At 45.7% G+C, this 16,310-nt stretch overlaps 1 protein-coding gene and 1 pseudogene across 1 annotated transcript; one reads left to right on the forward strand and one right to left on the reverse strand.

The window, feature by feature from the left end:
* The first annotated feature begins 1,518 nt into the window (after nucleotides 1-1,518).
* On the forward strand, nucleotides 1,519-6,052 carry LOC119365982. The gene is made up of 5 exons (XM_037631642.1): nucleotides 1,519-2,585; nucleotides 2,746-2,972; nucleotides 3,055-4,633; nucleotides 4,845-5,077; nucleotides 5,160-6,052. The coding sequence occupies exons 1-5, from the start codon at nucleotides 1,589-1,591 to the stop codon at nucleotides 5,829-5,831; spliced, it is 3,708 nt and encodes a 1,235-aa protein (XP_037487539.1). The 5' UTR covers nucleotides 1,519-1,588; the 3' UTR covers nucleotides 5,832-6,052.
* A 2,017-nt stretch (nucleotides 6,053-8,069) lies between these two features.
* Nucleotides 8,070-10,814, reverse strand: LOC119368534 (annotated as a pseudogene).
* Between the last annotated feature and the right edge of the window lie 5,496 nt (nucleotides 10,815-16,310).

Genomic DNA, 16,310 nt, shown 5'->3' on the forward strand with positions numbered 1-16,310 from the left:
GCCCACCGTTCACATAGCGCGCAGGGCCCCGGCGAAGATGGTGGCTGACTCGGCCAGAGCTGGAAAAAAGAGAGGGGGTGCAGCATGGAGGCGAGGGGATTGGGGCAGCGCCGATGGGAGGGAGGATCGGCAGGGGATTGTGCGAGATGCGGGTGGGAGTCGTGGCCTCGTGGGGCGGGTTGATCGTGCTGGTTTCCCTTTTTTTTTCTGCTGCTTTTTTAGGTCCGGGACGAGGAGAGGTGGATCTGGAGTCAGGGTATCATGGCTTTTTTTTGATCGTGCGGGGAGAGTGGGATCGCAAGAGCGGGTGGAGGGGAGCGAGGGGATTGTACGAAGTTGAACCATCATGATGACGGCAAATTGCCCTTTAATACTAGAGATTAACAAATCATCCGTAAACAAGAGATTTGTCACAGTTGGAGCATCCCGACAAACTTTGACCCTAATAAGCTCACCCGTTTCCTCAGCATGTGATAGCAAAGCCGTGATACCTTCTGTACATAGAAGGAAAGGATAAGGGGAGAGAGGGTCCCCTTGCCGCAACCCTCTGGTGGGCTTAAATCTCTCTGTCTCGTTAGAATTAAACCGAACCCGATACTCAATTGAGCTTACACAGAGCATGACAAGCTTCGCCCAAGTTGCATTTTAGTACATTGGACAATATTATTGTAAAATGTCAAGAACATTTTTCTAACACATGATGACCGTTTTTTCATGTCTGCACATTTCTCCAAATGAATGTTAAACATTTTTAAAATACACGTAACATATTTTGAATGGTATGAGACCTTTTATATATTTGTCGGACTACTTTTACATATTAACATTTTTCTGGGTTCCCTAGACGGTCCCAAGCCGGTTTTGGGAACTTTTCAAAAGGTTCCTAGCGGTTTTTCTGTTTCTTACTGGTTTTCGGTTTTTTTATTTTTGGTTTTGGTTTACATTTTTTCTGTTTTGTATTTTTCTTTCACTTTTTACTTTATTCATTTTCCTTGTTTTTTTGCTCAAAGTTTTTCTAAATCATTAAAGAAATTCAAAATGTCAAAAAATATTCGGTTTTGCAAAATGTTTGAGATTTCAAAAAAAATCATGTTTTCCAAAAACAAATCATGTTTTCAGAGTTTTTTTGCATTTTGGAAATTAATCAAAATTTCAACAAATTTTCGCTATCTTAAAAAAATGTTCAGTTTTTTCAAAAAATATTCGTTTTTTCCAATAATTGACCACATTTTTATAAAAGTTCGGGATTTATTTTGTTTCTCCTTTTTTTACAGAATTTTAGAAATGTTCGTTATTGAATTTGCTAACATTTTCCAAATTCGTGATGTTATTTTGAATTCACGACACTGATACTGGGATGGGCCTGGGCCATGTTCGTGCTGGGAAGGTCCGTGTCGATTTACTGGGCTGGGCCATGTTCGTGCTGGGAAGGTCCGTGTCGATCTACTGGGCCTGGCTACGCCCGTCTGTACCGTATCTTGAAAACCCTAAGCTGGGGGACCGTTGCCTTCCCCCGAACAAAAATATGAGAGCGGCGGCGGCGGCGGCGGGGAGAAGAAAGGACACCGCACAGTGGTGAGGATGTGAGATGGACACCGCAGGGAGTTCGATGGAGTCCATGTTTACCGAGGAGCTCTATGAGGCTGGAATCTGCATGCGGGAGAGTATCCGGTGGATCGAGGCCCAGGAGGCCAAGATGGAGGAGATTGCACATAGCGATTCTGACCATGATAATCTTCCGGATTTCAGAATGGATATGGTCGTCTTGACGGAGAGAATCTTCCAATTGTGGCACAGGATGGGCGCGGTACAGAGGGCCGGTTGGATCGGCAATGAAGGGGAATCGATGGAGACCCAGAGCAAGATTGGCGACGGCGGAGAGATGGAAGCTGGAGGGAAGTCGTCCAAGGGAAGCAGGAGTTCCGCATCCCTCGAACTCGAGAATCTGCTCCACCGTTCCGGAATCCTTGCCGACGGAGAGAGAGGCGGAGGCGCAGACAGTGAGGAGCTGCTTGATTTCCTTGCAATGGAGACCCAGGAGTGGATCGTTAGCCAGTCAGACAGTCAACTCCGCTGGGAGACCGTGCCCGAATTGACAACCGAAATCCTGTTGAAATTTGAAGAAGTGGTCGTTGACATTGCTAAGGTATTTGAAAAGAAGAAGATCCGGGAGGAGGCAATGGCAGTGCTAAGGTTCGGCTTCAGATTGCCGGCATTCTCTGAGCAGATCGATGAGCTGAGGCACGAGATGTGCAACTTTCTGAGATCCTTCTCGTCAGAGAACAAAGATATAAGGAGCACCATGATGAAGTTTGTTTCTGAGCCGTACGTATCCCGTATCAGCAAATTGAAGTTGATCTCTGACCGTATCACTATGCTCCAGCGAATGGACTCAAACTTCGACTACATAGTGAAATCAACGATGATTAAGCTGAAATCAGAATCTTTTTCTTCAGCCATGGAAGACGAACTTCGCAGGGCAGGCCAAGAAGATTCTGTGGAGATGGAGGAGAAGAGATTCACTGCCTACCGTCTCTACTGGGAACGTATATGGGGCAAGGATGGCCACAGCTTCGAAAATCAGAGTGAGTAAACTTGCATGCATGCTAGTTACCTGATTACTTGCATTTTGGAATTTACTCACTTAAGCAGATTGATTCTTAAATGGAAGTTTACTCCACGATTTGAGGTTCTACTAGTGAGACTTTGATGTAGTAGATCTCTAACTTGTTAACTTGTATGCAGCGATATTGAGCCCCATGCAATTTACACATTGCACACCACGCCACATTCCAATTGAAGCTGTCGCAGGGAGTACCTTGCAGATCTACTCCATCAAAGTCTCACTAGTAGAACCCCAAAAGTTGCCACTGGAGGTGTATGGAGTGGTCGCAGTCCGTGATGCTGTGGACCGTCATCGCAACCCTCTATTCCTCCGTTCAAGACAGCACTGCCAAATCCTTAAAGAAAATGTACGTATGGTATTTTCGTGTTCTCGATCCTTTGTTTGTTGCCTTCATCCTTGTTGATTATGGCAAATGATGATGCTTGCAGGATTCTTTATTGCACTTGATTGGCCCGGTTCGTGCAATTGTCTCGACAGATACTGTTTACATCGAAATCCAATTAATAGTGAAGGGCGCAACAAAATCTGAAGATACAGCATTGATCAGTACATTTGACTTTTACAATGCTGATAATTCCTGTACCTATCTCGCTAAAAACGCCTTGTGCACAGTGGAGTTGTGCTGTGAGCAACTTAAACAGTCGGTCCAGGCTACTATCCTCAGTGTGGCTGTTACACCCAAACAGGAACCATTGCTTTTTCATGGTGGCAGAGTTGTTTGCTATTCAGTGCCTCAGGATGGTAATGAAGATATCGCTGCGCAAGTATCATCTAGGCAAGTTTTGCTGCTTGATTCAAAAGGTGGAAGAATGCCTATGGCCAGCAATGACTACCTTTATCTGACTAGACATGTAGTTTCTGTGGAATTAAATGGCAAGCTGCTAGTCCTCATAATGGCCGGTTCACCATCACAGACTGAGATTGCTGCTCAATTCCTCCTTAAACCCGAAAAATACAACACAAGTAAATGCGAATTTCCCCTTACTGATGGCTCTAAGGCTGAGATTACTGTTGCTTGGTCCCTTGTTCCCTCGACGATGCTACAGTCAGGTGACAGTCGTGAGGACAGTGGAATGGCGACTGCAGGAAATTCGAAGGGAAGGAGTGGCGAGTCCATGTTAAGCGAGGAGCTCTGTCAGGCTGCCATCTTCATGCAGAAGAGTATCTGCTGGATCCAGGCCCTGGAGAAGAAGATGGGGAAGTTTGGACACTACGGCTCCGAGGAATACAAGAATCTTCTAGAGTTGAAATCAGTTATGTATGAGTTGTCGAATAAGATCTTTGGTCGGGTCGACTATGAGGCCCAAAAGAGGATCAGCACGATGCAGAATGCCTGTTGGATCAGCAATAAAGGGAAATTGACCGATACCCAGACAAAAATTGGCGACGACATAGAGATGGAAACCGGAGGGAAGTCGTCGAATGGAAGGAGTGGCAAGTTTGAATTGGCGAGGATTGGCAACGAAGGCAGAACGGTGCAGACACAGAGCAAGATTCGTGATGGTTGCAAATCAGTCTCCAAGCAGTTCAATGAGCGGGAGCAGTTCAAGGAGCTGCCAGTCAGTAACTCGATGTCCGTAGCCGAGTCTGTCAGAAGCAAGATTGAGAAGAAGCAGGCTGGGACCCTGACGGAGGAGGCTGTGCCGAGGGTAAGCTTCAAATTAGGTTTGCTCTCCTGGCAGTTTGATGAGCTGTGGGACCAGATGAGCCTGCTAGTCTCAACAGAACCAAAATTTCTAGCGAAATGCATGCTTATTAGAAAGCCCTTCGCACGCTATTGCTCCACATTGAAGTTTATCTCTGAAGTTTTCGACCAGCTTGGTCGATGGGTGCCAGATTTCGGAGAGCAAATAGAATCGATGAGGCAAGATGATGAGGACAAGAATATGGGCGGAAAAGTTGTGAATCCGCATGAGGCGGCGAAGGCGGCTGAGGAGTACTATTTCAATGTCTACCGTAGAGGCTGGGAACGTAGGAGCAGCAACTTTGGCAGCTTCGAAGACCCAAGTGAGTAATTTGCTTGTGATATGGTTGTTGTTAGTTTCTTTTCTTCTTCCATTTACTGCATGTCTCAAGCAAGCTAATTCGTTCTGTTAGCATAGTGATTTACTTTAATCATTGATTATTTATTCTTCTTGAATGGATAGCAAAAGCAATTTGTGCAATCTTTTGTTAGTTGACGTCAGATTTGTAACACACTTGACTTGGTTGCATGCAGCGTTATTGAGCCCCATGATCTTCACCCGAAGCTTACCAGGCCACACCCAAGTGGGTGCTGAAGTCGGGAGGACCATGCAGGTCTACTATATTAAAGTTGCAGAAAGAGAAGGCTATGCCCTTGAGTGGCCGCTGAAGGTATATGGTGTAGTTGCTGCCCGAGATTCCGTGGACTATCGTCGCAACCTTCTCTTCTTTCGCACTAGGGATGACTGCCAAATCCTGACAAAACAGGTATGCATGGGTATTTTCCTGTTATTTTTCTTATTGTTTGCATCTTTGTTGGCAAGTTAATGGTGAACAATGATGCTTGCAGGATCGTTTTTTGCACTTGACTGGCCCTTCTCGTGCAATTATGTCCGAGGGCACTGTTACGATTGAAGTTCACCTAAAGTTGAAGGGCACAGTGGAGTCTAAAGATACCACATTGATCAGTAAAGCCTTCTTCTATGATTATGACGGTGTTTCTGTGCGTCTTCTCCGTGGCCTTTGTGAAATAGAGTTATGCTGTGATCATCTTGAACAATCACACCAAGCCACTATCCTCGGTGTCCGTGTGATACGGGGCTCATTGCCTTGTGGCAAAACCAAAGTCGTTTGCTCCGTACTGCCTGAGGACGATACTGAAGGCAATGGTAAGCACCCATCTGGGCATGTTTTGCTGCTTGATTCACGGGCTGAAAAAATACCAGTGAGTGAACAGGGTTATCTAGATCTTTCAAGGCAAGTTGTATCTGTAAAATCAGGAGGAAGGCTGGAAATTGTCGTGCAGGCTGGAGATTTCAGTGGAAGTGTTGTCTTTCCAACCAAATCCAGCAACATAAGTCAAAAAGGTTTTGAGCTTGGTGATTGTAAAGTGGAGGTAACTGTTGCTTGGTCCTTGCTCATTGGAAGCCAGTATGATATCTCGGTGATGGGATCTATACAGCCTTACGCATGGGAATCAATTCCACGCAGGCCTACCATGAAGCTCGTTGACGCTTGTTGAAGATGTTCGGTGAAGAGTAATGTGTGCATCCGAGAACATGTGAACTGTTCCATCTTGAACTTGTCTGCTACTTATAGCTTATTGTGTGTATGCTAATTGTTCGTAGTACTATGATAAGGCTAGACTATGATAATGATTTCTTAACTTCGGTCTTGCGTGTATGCTAATTGTTCCTGTAAATACGGAGTACAATACAAGGTCTATATTGCATCTTGCTTTTATGTATATATATTTTTGCTTAGCTAGGTAAGCCTATTTTGCCATTCCTAGCTTATTCATGGAGCATCTTATTTCTGGATTGAATGCCAATTTGCACTTGTTGTTTCTGTTGACTCATCGTGGATCTGGAGATATAGCCTTGTGTTTTCATCATTGCTGATGTTCAGTGCTTACCAAGCTGGCAGGGGACGTGCGGTTGAGTGCGTGCTGAAGTATTTCTGGCATTGCTAGCGTCCTCTTGTGTTCACTATGCACGATATTGTGCAACTGTTGCCGCCTTTTTGCAATAGGTAAGAGAGTGATGAAGATGTCTGATTGTTGTATAACAACTCGCCTATGTATAGCAGTTTTTTTTTGGCTTGTACCAGAGCCTCTAATGGACGGCCCTATGTGTACCACTGCGCTGGCCCTTTCTTCCACCTCTAGCCAAACCCTCTCCTCCACTGGAATAGGTCCTCCACCGGAATAGGCCGCCCCTACGTCCGTGGTGCGCTTCGCGTCTCTTCTCCTCAACGGTAGATAGAGGTGAATCCCAGGCATCTTCGTCCTTCATGTGATCCTGCCGGCTCCTCGTGTGGTTTCCCTCGCCTCCTGCAGCGGCTGGAGGTTGGTGAAACCCTGGATCCGGGTGCGGTGTGTACATAGGTCGGGGTGGCTCGTCGCATGTAGTGTCCATGGCGCCATGATCTCTAAGGAGCGGGATGTGGTGCTCGGAATAAGGGTCTCCCGACCCTCGCTCTTTCTCTTTGGAGGCTTGGCCGGCGTTGACGAGGGGTTTGTAGAGCTTGACCTTTTTGAGCAGTGGTGGTCCAAGCTGGGAACAGATGTGGCTGTCGAAGGAGGCGGGAGGGTGTAGTTCCCAGATCAGAGTCGACGCAAGCTCGGAGTTGCGGGGAGGATGCCTGTGGCCGAACGGAGCCTTATCGGATTTTATCCTGTTGTGTGTGGCGGGTGTATACAAACTAGTTATTTGACACTAACATGTCCTTTTAAATTTGTACAGCTACATGGTAATGCTGACGATGAGGAATATGATATAGATGAACAATTTTATGCAGATAGTGTGAGCCAGGTATGTTGAAAAAATTGTAGAGAAATGATTGACATTAAAATTGTATGACCATTTATGTTACTTTACATGTGCACAGATAAATGCTAATGGTGACAATGAGCGTAATAATATAGATGATGACAATGCCGAGAGCGAGGTCGATGCATCTTGTAGTGTGAGCGGTAGCCAAATAAGTTCTTTACATTATTTATGGTTAGTAAGAATACAAGAACAGATTGACATGAAAGGTTATATGTCATATTTTGCAGGGAGGTGTTGATGGTCCTAGCGGGAATGATGAGCACAGCGATGATGATCAATTTGACCTTGACATGTGCTATGATGAATATCAGCAAGAGTCACTTGATAGGCATTAGTCCCACCTCGCCGGCCGAAGGGGACGACGACCAGTTTATATACTCAGCTCCCGTCGTCACATTGAACTCCTCTGATTACTACCCCGTCGATGTGCCGCGTCGATGCTGCCCTGTTGGGCCTGGTTTCCACGGCGTGTTCTGAAATGCCTGTTGTAGTCGCCCGTTGGGCTTGATAACAACAGGCTTACTAAGACACGCTGTGGAGACGGGCGGGCAATTTTTTTATGTAAAATATTTTTTGCGCTTTTCTAAACTAGACTAACACCCAGTGTGTTGTAAACCAAGTTTTTGCTAACAAAGTAACACGCAGTGTGCTGCCATAGTTTAGTGTACAAAAATTTAACGACGACACGATTACATATAACTATTCGGCAACAAAAAAATCATGTAAACAAAAAAAAGAATGATTATATAATATTTATGAAACAAAATATCACGTGGACATAAAAAACATTTGGAAAAGTGCCGAGTCTATTAACTATTCGGAAGCAGAGTCTATTACATAAAATTTATAAGCAAGTGCGCAAAGCATTTGGAAAATAAAGTCCTCCAGTACCATCCAATCACATGCAAAACTCCTCCGTGCCGCATCTATTTCTTCTTCTTTGATATCCGAATAACTTTGTTTTTCACTTCATCAAGCTTGTTTCTTTCTGAAAAGATAAGTTGCGCAATCATTAACTCTCTCGAATCATCAATTGAGCTCTGAAAAAAATGGTGTTAGCACATCGTTCATTGTACATTGTAGTCCAAACATGACTTGCGTACCTGTGAAAATAAGCATGTCCATTTGTCTCCATCCCAATATTGAAAGCATCGAAGGAGAAATATTCCACACGAATTCCTAATGCATACAATTTAAGAAGATTAAATATTCTGTCAAAGTAAGAACTCACCTATCATGTTGTTTTGGCATGTCATACGTTTGAATAGGCCAATTGGAAACATTCGGATAATTCACAATTCCGGTTGCATTTGCTTCTTGGATATCTTCTGCTAGTTGTTTTCTCTAAAGATATAATAAACATAGTGGAAAGAATGTCATTCAGTGTACTAAAGAAAATGAATGTTACCAAATGCACATTAGAAAGTTAAACCTACCAGGTTCTCAACGAGTTCTCTAGTAACACTGTCAAGTTTTCCGGTCATCAACGAGTCAAGAACCTGAAACTCTCTCTTCCCGCTATGCATGACGACAGTAATCCAGTGATTATTTTGCTTGTTTAGAGGAATGTAAGTCTGCATCACAAGGACCATAAAACACAATCATCACATACTATCGTATGTATGTACCGTGTTAACAACAAACTTACCTTTGATTTTTTGAAATACTCGTCCTCACATCTGTTCACGGTCCATTACTATGCGACTCTGCTTCATAATCGTTACCGGCGGTCTTCTTTCCGGGTCTAATGTGAAGCAACCAATGTATCCTCCAAGTTGTCAACATGAAACGATCATCATTAACTTTGTCGACCAAAAATGATGAGTATGCATTAATTACCTATAAATAATGTGTTAGATTTAACAATGGTATTTTCGAATCAATTGTAAAACAATATATGAAATTAACTTAAGTCGCCACTTAGCCACTCATGGTTAATAATGTGACAAGCTCTCCGCACAATGAGACCTTCTTCCATGTCATCATTGAAAATTTCTGTTTTGGCATGTTTTTGTGAATGCTCATGCGCGCGCACGTACTTGATGGACGCTTTCACCACATCATACTCATCACCAGATTTGTTAACACCACCATTTTGGAACAATTCTGTAACGCACAACTCAAATAATTATAAACGCAAATACATAAATAATTATTACGCAATAACAATTAGAAACACAAAAAACTTACTTCCTTTGGCAGAACGTTTTGCACGTTTGTTCGGTTTAGGGACCACATAAGGAGACTTGACATGTTGTGATCCTTTGCGCTTGCGCCTGCCAGTAACCTCCTCCACTTCCTCTTGTACTCCTTTAGAACCAAGCGACGCATGCGATGCGATTTCGTCCGTCTCTAAAGATGTGGCAGCTTTTTCATCTAATACTTCTGGTACTTGGATAGGATCATCCATATCACCCTTGAAACTATCCCAGTACTCAGGTGTGCAGTAAAAAGGTGTGTTTTCACGAGAAGTTACATCAACGCCGTCATCATCCTTTTGCAAATTCATTTTGGAAGGTGTGCGGAACCGGTCTGAATCATCTTTTTGATATACAAACTCTTTTTTCGAACGTCCACCATCGTTTGAAGACTCATTAATGCCTCCGTACAGATTCTCTTCGTCCTCTTCCAGGTTACTGGGTTTGTAGGAGATGCCGGTTTTGTTCAGTTTCTCAATCATTCTCTGCAAGAAAACATTTCATCTTAGTTCTTCAATTCAGTGATGGACATTAAAGAGACGTGCTCAAGTGTTACCTGTGCGCATAACTCTGGCAAACGAAGCATTTCCTTCCGAAGCTCATTCATCTCACTCAAAATCCGGTCCATAGTAGGCTTCTGGCTCGAAGCCTCCGAGGTACTGCCCTCTTTCCTCGTTCCAGTAACGTTAGATTTTTTGCTACTAGCTTTCTTGGTTTTTTGAGCTTCTTCTTCCGCAATTTTTTTCAGCCTATACTCCTCTGTAATGTTGTCATCGATCTACAAGTGCAACAAGAGAATTATACGTACAAACCATATGCACACTTTACTTTATTTCATAAATGTAAAAAAACATGATTACTAGGATTACCATCCCAACACCACGACCATATTCATAGTCGTATTTGTCTCTTCTCACAGCCATATCTTCCGTCCGGTTCCTCATCAGCGGGCTCAACAATGCCAACGAATCATATTTTGGACCGGTGATTGGTTGCACCTTCTCCCAGTATAGGTACTGCAAAACACATAAACTAATTAAATTACATGTTCTTCTGTGACATTTTATAACAAAAGTGTTGAAATTAATAAATAGAACGTACTTGCAAAAGGGCGAGGTTCCCCTGGGGCCACTGCCTAACATGGCCGTCCTGCAGAAGCTTACCAATCTCCGATAAACAGAATCGTGAAGTGAATGCATTCCAGTTGAACTTCCTTATCAACTTAATATTTTGCACTAAGGCATAGTATTTTTTCGGAACATATTCATGAGACACTGGTGCAATTATAGTTCCTAAGAGAACTAGAAATGTCATCCGAATAAAGTCATCATCAGTGCTCTTATTCTTCACAATCTTTTCTATGAGATCATCAATCATGATCTTATCATTTTTCTTGCTAACAAAACTAACAGGTATTTTTTTTGGTTGCTTTTTCTCCTTCAGTACTAAGAAACCCAAAAACATCCACTCCATTGTTTTTCCAACCAAATATGGAGTACACATCATCAGGCCTTAGTGAAATAAGACCTTTACATCCAGCAGTACTTCCAGAACTCTCTTCAACCATGAATTTGTTGCTACTCGGATTGTAACCTTGGAGTAAAAGGTGAAGCAAAAAATCACGCATTTTTATCGATGGTATTCTAAACATGCCCTGCATATCTGTTTCATAAAACCTGAATTTCTGACTGGGTGACAGTTTGTCAACTAGGCTAACCCACTTTTGAACAAAACATGGAATCACACCGTCGATATTCATACTGCATCAAATAGATTTCTGTCACATATCATCATACTGCTATGAGCCTCGTCGTATAAAAAAACTGGAAAAAAAACTTACACGGCGGCGATGGTGGGAGAGGCACCGGCGGCGTATAGTGGCGATGGGTCAGGGGACGCAAGCCGGCGCGGGCGCACCGACAGCTTTTGTACGATGGGGCGACGGTGGGAGAGGCAGCGGCAGCGTATACAGGGCGACGGGTCAGGTCAGGGCAGGCCAGCGCGGCCGCACCGGCGCCGTTTTGGAGTGTGGGGCGACGGGCGGCGTATGCTGGCAGCACGTGCGGATCGCGGCGGCGGCGAGACGGGCTGACGTAGAAGGAAAATTTGCATGCACATCGGCTAACGACGTCGCCCGAGCGCTGATTGTGGCGTCGTTGTTAGTGGGACGGCCCCATGCACGCATGCACGTCGGTTAGCGAGACGGCCGGTGTTTTCTTTTGCAGGGCCTCATTTTTTTAACTAAATAAAATAGGCACATTTTTTTTAACTGTATCAAATTTTTTTACCTTAACCAATTTTTTTAACTTAATCAGATAGGCTCTTTTTTAACTTAGCCAAACGTGCCCAATTTTTTTCCACGTGCTACTGTGCCCTAGCAGGGCACGCACGCAAAAAATTGTCCCGTTTCGAGTCCGTTTGGATTTTCTACGATTTTCCGGGCCGAAAACTCAAAAAATACTGCCCGGACGTGACGCAACGTGCGTTCGTTGTCGGATTTCATTCATTTTGGCCGTGGGGTGCCCGGGTGGGGCCCCACACACGCTCGCAAAAGTTGGGTGCAATCCGTCAAACCGCTCAGGTACTTGCTGTGGAAGGGGGTGGTTTCGGTATGGCCGGAGGGGACCCTCGGTCGCACGTCTCCGCTTCGCATCCGCCAAACAAGTTTTCCGTTTCGACGATTTTTTAAAATCTTAAAATTCCAAAGGAAAAATAGAGTTTTTGGGCGTTTTAGACGTTTTTAGCGTTTAGTGCTAGGGTTTAGATTTCAGAGTCTAGGGTTAGGTTTTATGGTTTAAACCCTTAGTTTTTACTGTTTAGCATAGAATTTCCGACGTTTTAAGTCCTGGGTTTAGGGTTTAGGACAATTTTTGAAATGACAAAATTGTAAAAGGAAAAAAAGATATATAGAATGTTTTTTTGAATTTTGGTTAAATCTTGTCAAACCGGTCAAACAACTGATTCAAGAAATATAGAGTGTTACTAAATAATTACGCAATAATATTAGTGTTACTAAATAAGTATCTCAGTTTTTTTGAATTTTGGTCAAATCTGGTCAAACTGTGGTCAAACTATGGTCAAACTACTTATTCAAGAAATATTAGTGTTACTACATAATTATTGTTTTTTAGAATAATAGTTTCAAACTCAAACAGTGAAACGTGTGACTTCATACTCAAGCTAAACTTCTGAGGGTTAATAGGATTCACATCTTAGGGTCAGGAAAACAACAAGTGCAGACTTGGAAACGAGGGAGAATAGAACCTGGAAGTTAAGCATGCTCAGGCTGGAGTAGTGAGAGGGATGGGTGACCGGCCGGGAAGTTAGACGATTTGGAATGAGTGATCCACACTCGAGCAGTTAAGATGGGCGATTCGAGACTAAATCATCAAATAATTCAGAAAATTGAAAATCGAAAAAAAATCAAATTTTTTTCCAAAATTTAAAAAAAAAATCAAAAATTTTTTCTTCCAAAATTTTCAAAAAATTTTGGGCAACCGGTACTAAAGGTCCCCCATATCACGGCGCGAGCTCATGCCACGTGGTGGGCCTTTAGTGACGGTTCGTGCCGAACCGGTACTAAAGAGGGAGGCTTTTAGTCTCCACTCTTTAATGCCGGTTGCAGAACCGGCACTAAAGGCCTTTATGAACCGGTATTAAAGCTTCGTTTTCTACTAGTGTGCCATACCGGGTCGGCTCGGAAGACGAACAGGCACCCGACAGCTATGAAGATGGCCTCCGTGACAAACAGCATGGCCAGACAGGAGTAGAAATAGACGAAGTTGAGCACCTCCCGCACGGTGCTCGCGTGGCCGCCAAGGCGCATGCAGCACAAAGGGCTCCGGGTTCTGGACGCGGCGAGGCACTTGAGGTGGATGACCTGCATCTGCATGCCGTCCGGCCTTTCCATAGGGCCATCTTTGGGTAGCATTATCCGACGCGATGCCCTTCTTGTAGCCCAACGCCTCGAAGTTGCAGATCTGGCGGCACGTGTCGTAGCTTCGTAGGTGAGCACGTGTCATAGCTTCGTAGGTGAGCACTTGCTCCAGCCTCCAGTCCGGTCGCTGGCCACGACGAACTCTGGCCTCCGGGAACGAGCACATGAGTAGCGGGCGCAGATCGCAGGGGACATGGTCATTATTGAAACGACTCACTCGTCTTCTTTCCTTGGTCAAGGTAGGAGTGTGGAAAATATGAGATGGCTAATAATGTGTTGTATTAAACCGACCCTCGTATGGGGTATATATAGAAGTACATGAGAGGTAGAGGTTTGAAGTACAAGGCAAGATATTATGTGTTTAAACTAAGTTTATCTCTATCTTTCCTTATCTCTACGTTTATACTTCTAACATTTTTCCTCAGTCGTAGCGGGAGTGAAGCGGATGATTACGACTGAATTTGAAGTCTTGTGCTTCTGTCGTCTTCTCCGCTGCGCCATCATCACTACGTCTTTGATGGGTCGACACCTAGGGCGATGCCTGCGTCCCCTTCTGATGCCTCCTTTGTCTCTCCTCTATTCCCTCCAGCAGTCACAGCGGGAGTGGCGTGGATGCTGGTGACGACGCGGACGCTGTTGACTGGAGTTGTCGCCGATGTGTTGTAGCCGTGGTCGAGGTAGTCGTGGTCGTGTATGTCGATGTTGATGTAGCCGTGGTCGAGGTAGTCGTGGTCGATGGTGTGGTCGTCGTGGATGATGAAACCGCATAAAGCCGGAGGCGCAAAAAAATGCACTATGACGGAGCTGCAGACGTGGACTATGCACCTTGCGGATGTCAGAGGGCGCCGTCGGCAATGAGTCCACCGGTTTTGCCAAGACCGGAGGAAGCCCATCGAGCACACATCGGTTTTGCCAGAACCGTGCGGCTGTGTAGGGTCGTCACTGTAGTGACGCCGTGTCGATGCAGTCGTGCCGTCGTGGATGACGCGGTCGATGCCGTCGTCGTGACGCGGTCATTGCCGTCATCGTGCTCGCGTCTTGCAGAAAACTCTGTCAGAGGATGCTAGGTGTCCATCTTGTGGACAAGGCGGCGGGCGGTGTGTTGACGAAGATGTTGGTGTGTAGACTATGTTGATGAAGACCTTGGCTCATGAAGAGTCGACTATGACGCCGCAGCGGTGTGTCGACAATGTGTCGCTTGAAGGCGTCCCTCGCGGCGATGAAGTGTCGATGTCGTGTCACGTCGAAGAAGTTGATGAACAATTGCATCGCTTTCCACACAGGCCTGGCGTGTGGACGGTGCATGTCGTGGTCGCTTCTCGTAGGTATGCTCGACGAAGTATGTTGGCTTGTAGCCTGACGTAGTCTTACAGCTTGATGATGCGGCGCGGATCGTGTAGATCGGTCGATGCAGTGGCTCGAAGAAGAATAACTGTGCAGATGGCGTGTCGATGTAGCGTGCTTGGGGCGCCCGCGGCTGATGCTGGCATAGTGCCCTCCCGTGATCCGAGACAAATTCTTGCGTCGTGGTCTCGTGGAACATAACTCTCGATGGAGTCCGTGTGCGCGCAGGGCGGTTGGAGGTGCAGCCAGTTCAAGGATTGCATCTGGTCGCAGCCGAAAACCCTAAGTAATTAGCATCGATGAATAACCTGCATGCAACCATGTAATCTCGCATATGTGGCCGAGTGATGTCTGCATGCACGTTGCCTGCCGGATCGAAGCTGACTTGCGCGTGAGCTGGACGGAGTCCCGCGCCGCCGCAGGGCGTCGCTGATTGAAGCCGGCTCTCCAGCGCCTAGGCTTGGTGCGCGCCTGCTGGATCATGCACGTGCCGCCGCGGAGAAGCCACGCGATTCTGGTCTGCTCGACGAAGCTTGCGGGGCTGGCTCGGGGAAGACTCGGGTGCTAGATGTAGTTCGCACGGACGGCTCGTGGCTGGCTGTAGACTTGTATGGCTCGGCGATGTGTCGGCTGCCGAGGTTGGCGCCGCCGCCGTCGCCGCATGGATCGGGGTAGCTGCGCCCTGCGTGTGAGCCTAAGGCAGTAAGGCCCACTGTAGATCGGATCCAAGCTGTGCGCGTGACCGAAGCCATGCATCCGCCTTGATCGGGTCGATGTAGATCGGAAGTGGCGCCTACGGGAGGAAGCCGACTGAAGTCGCTCGCGAATGTCGCCGGGAGATCTGCGCACTCGTTCGCCATGGAAATCTGGGCGGGAGACGCACTCCCGCGATCCCAGACTTCTCTGGCGGGCGGTGCTCGGTGCAGAGGCAGACAAGGCATGACGTCGATGGCGATCGGATCGAAGCGGTCTGGAAGCCGACTGGTGTCTAGTGGTGCTTGATGTTGTCGCTTGCATCGGATGACCCGGCCGGCGCACATGATGGAGAAGCAGCCGCTTGTGTCACCGCATTTGCACACGTTAACGATTGATCTACACAAATTTTCACCGGACATAAGATTGTGGAGATCTAGGAATTCATTTGTGGCTAAGGAAAATTGATCTAACTGGAATCTCGAATTTTTGTATCTAATCTAAGAAATTGATCTAAACTACAAGAACCGATCTAATCTCTGATTGATCGGGTGCCGCGTCCCCGGGAAGAGGAGATTAATCTCCCCGGGGGCGGCGAGCTGCGGAAGTGGTGGAAGGTTCTAGAATCGGCGTCGTTGGACAAACCGTTCTAATACCATGTGGAAAATATGAGATGGCTAATAATGTGTTGTATTGAACCGATCCTTGTATGGGGTATATATAAAAGTACATGAGGGGTAGAGGTTTGGAGTACAAGGCAAGATATTATGTGTTTAAACTAAGTTTATCTCTATCTCTCTTTATCTCTACGTTTATACTTCTAACAAGGAGGCCTTCACGTTTATTTTCATTTGAGCCTAGCTAGCTACTTGACTGACTGGGATTTTTGTCGAATTCTAAACATTTCATTGCATGAAACTTGAGTTGCACAAGGTTACCGGAATCGTTAGGCAAAGCTCCCAACTGGGAATTGAGCAATCTATAGATATTGCAGA

The sequence above is a fragment of the Triticum dicoccoides genome, chromosome 2B (genome assembly GCF_002162155.2).
Source record: "Triticum dicoccoides isolate Atlit2015 ecotype Zavitan chromosome 2B, WEW_v2.0, whole genome shotgun sequence".
Taxonomy (NCBI): domain Eukaryota; kingdom Viridiplantae; phylum Streptophyta; class Magnoliopsida; order Poales; family Poaceae; genus Triticum; species Triticum dicoccoides.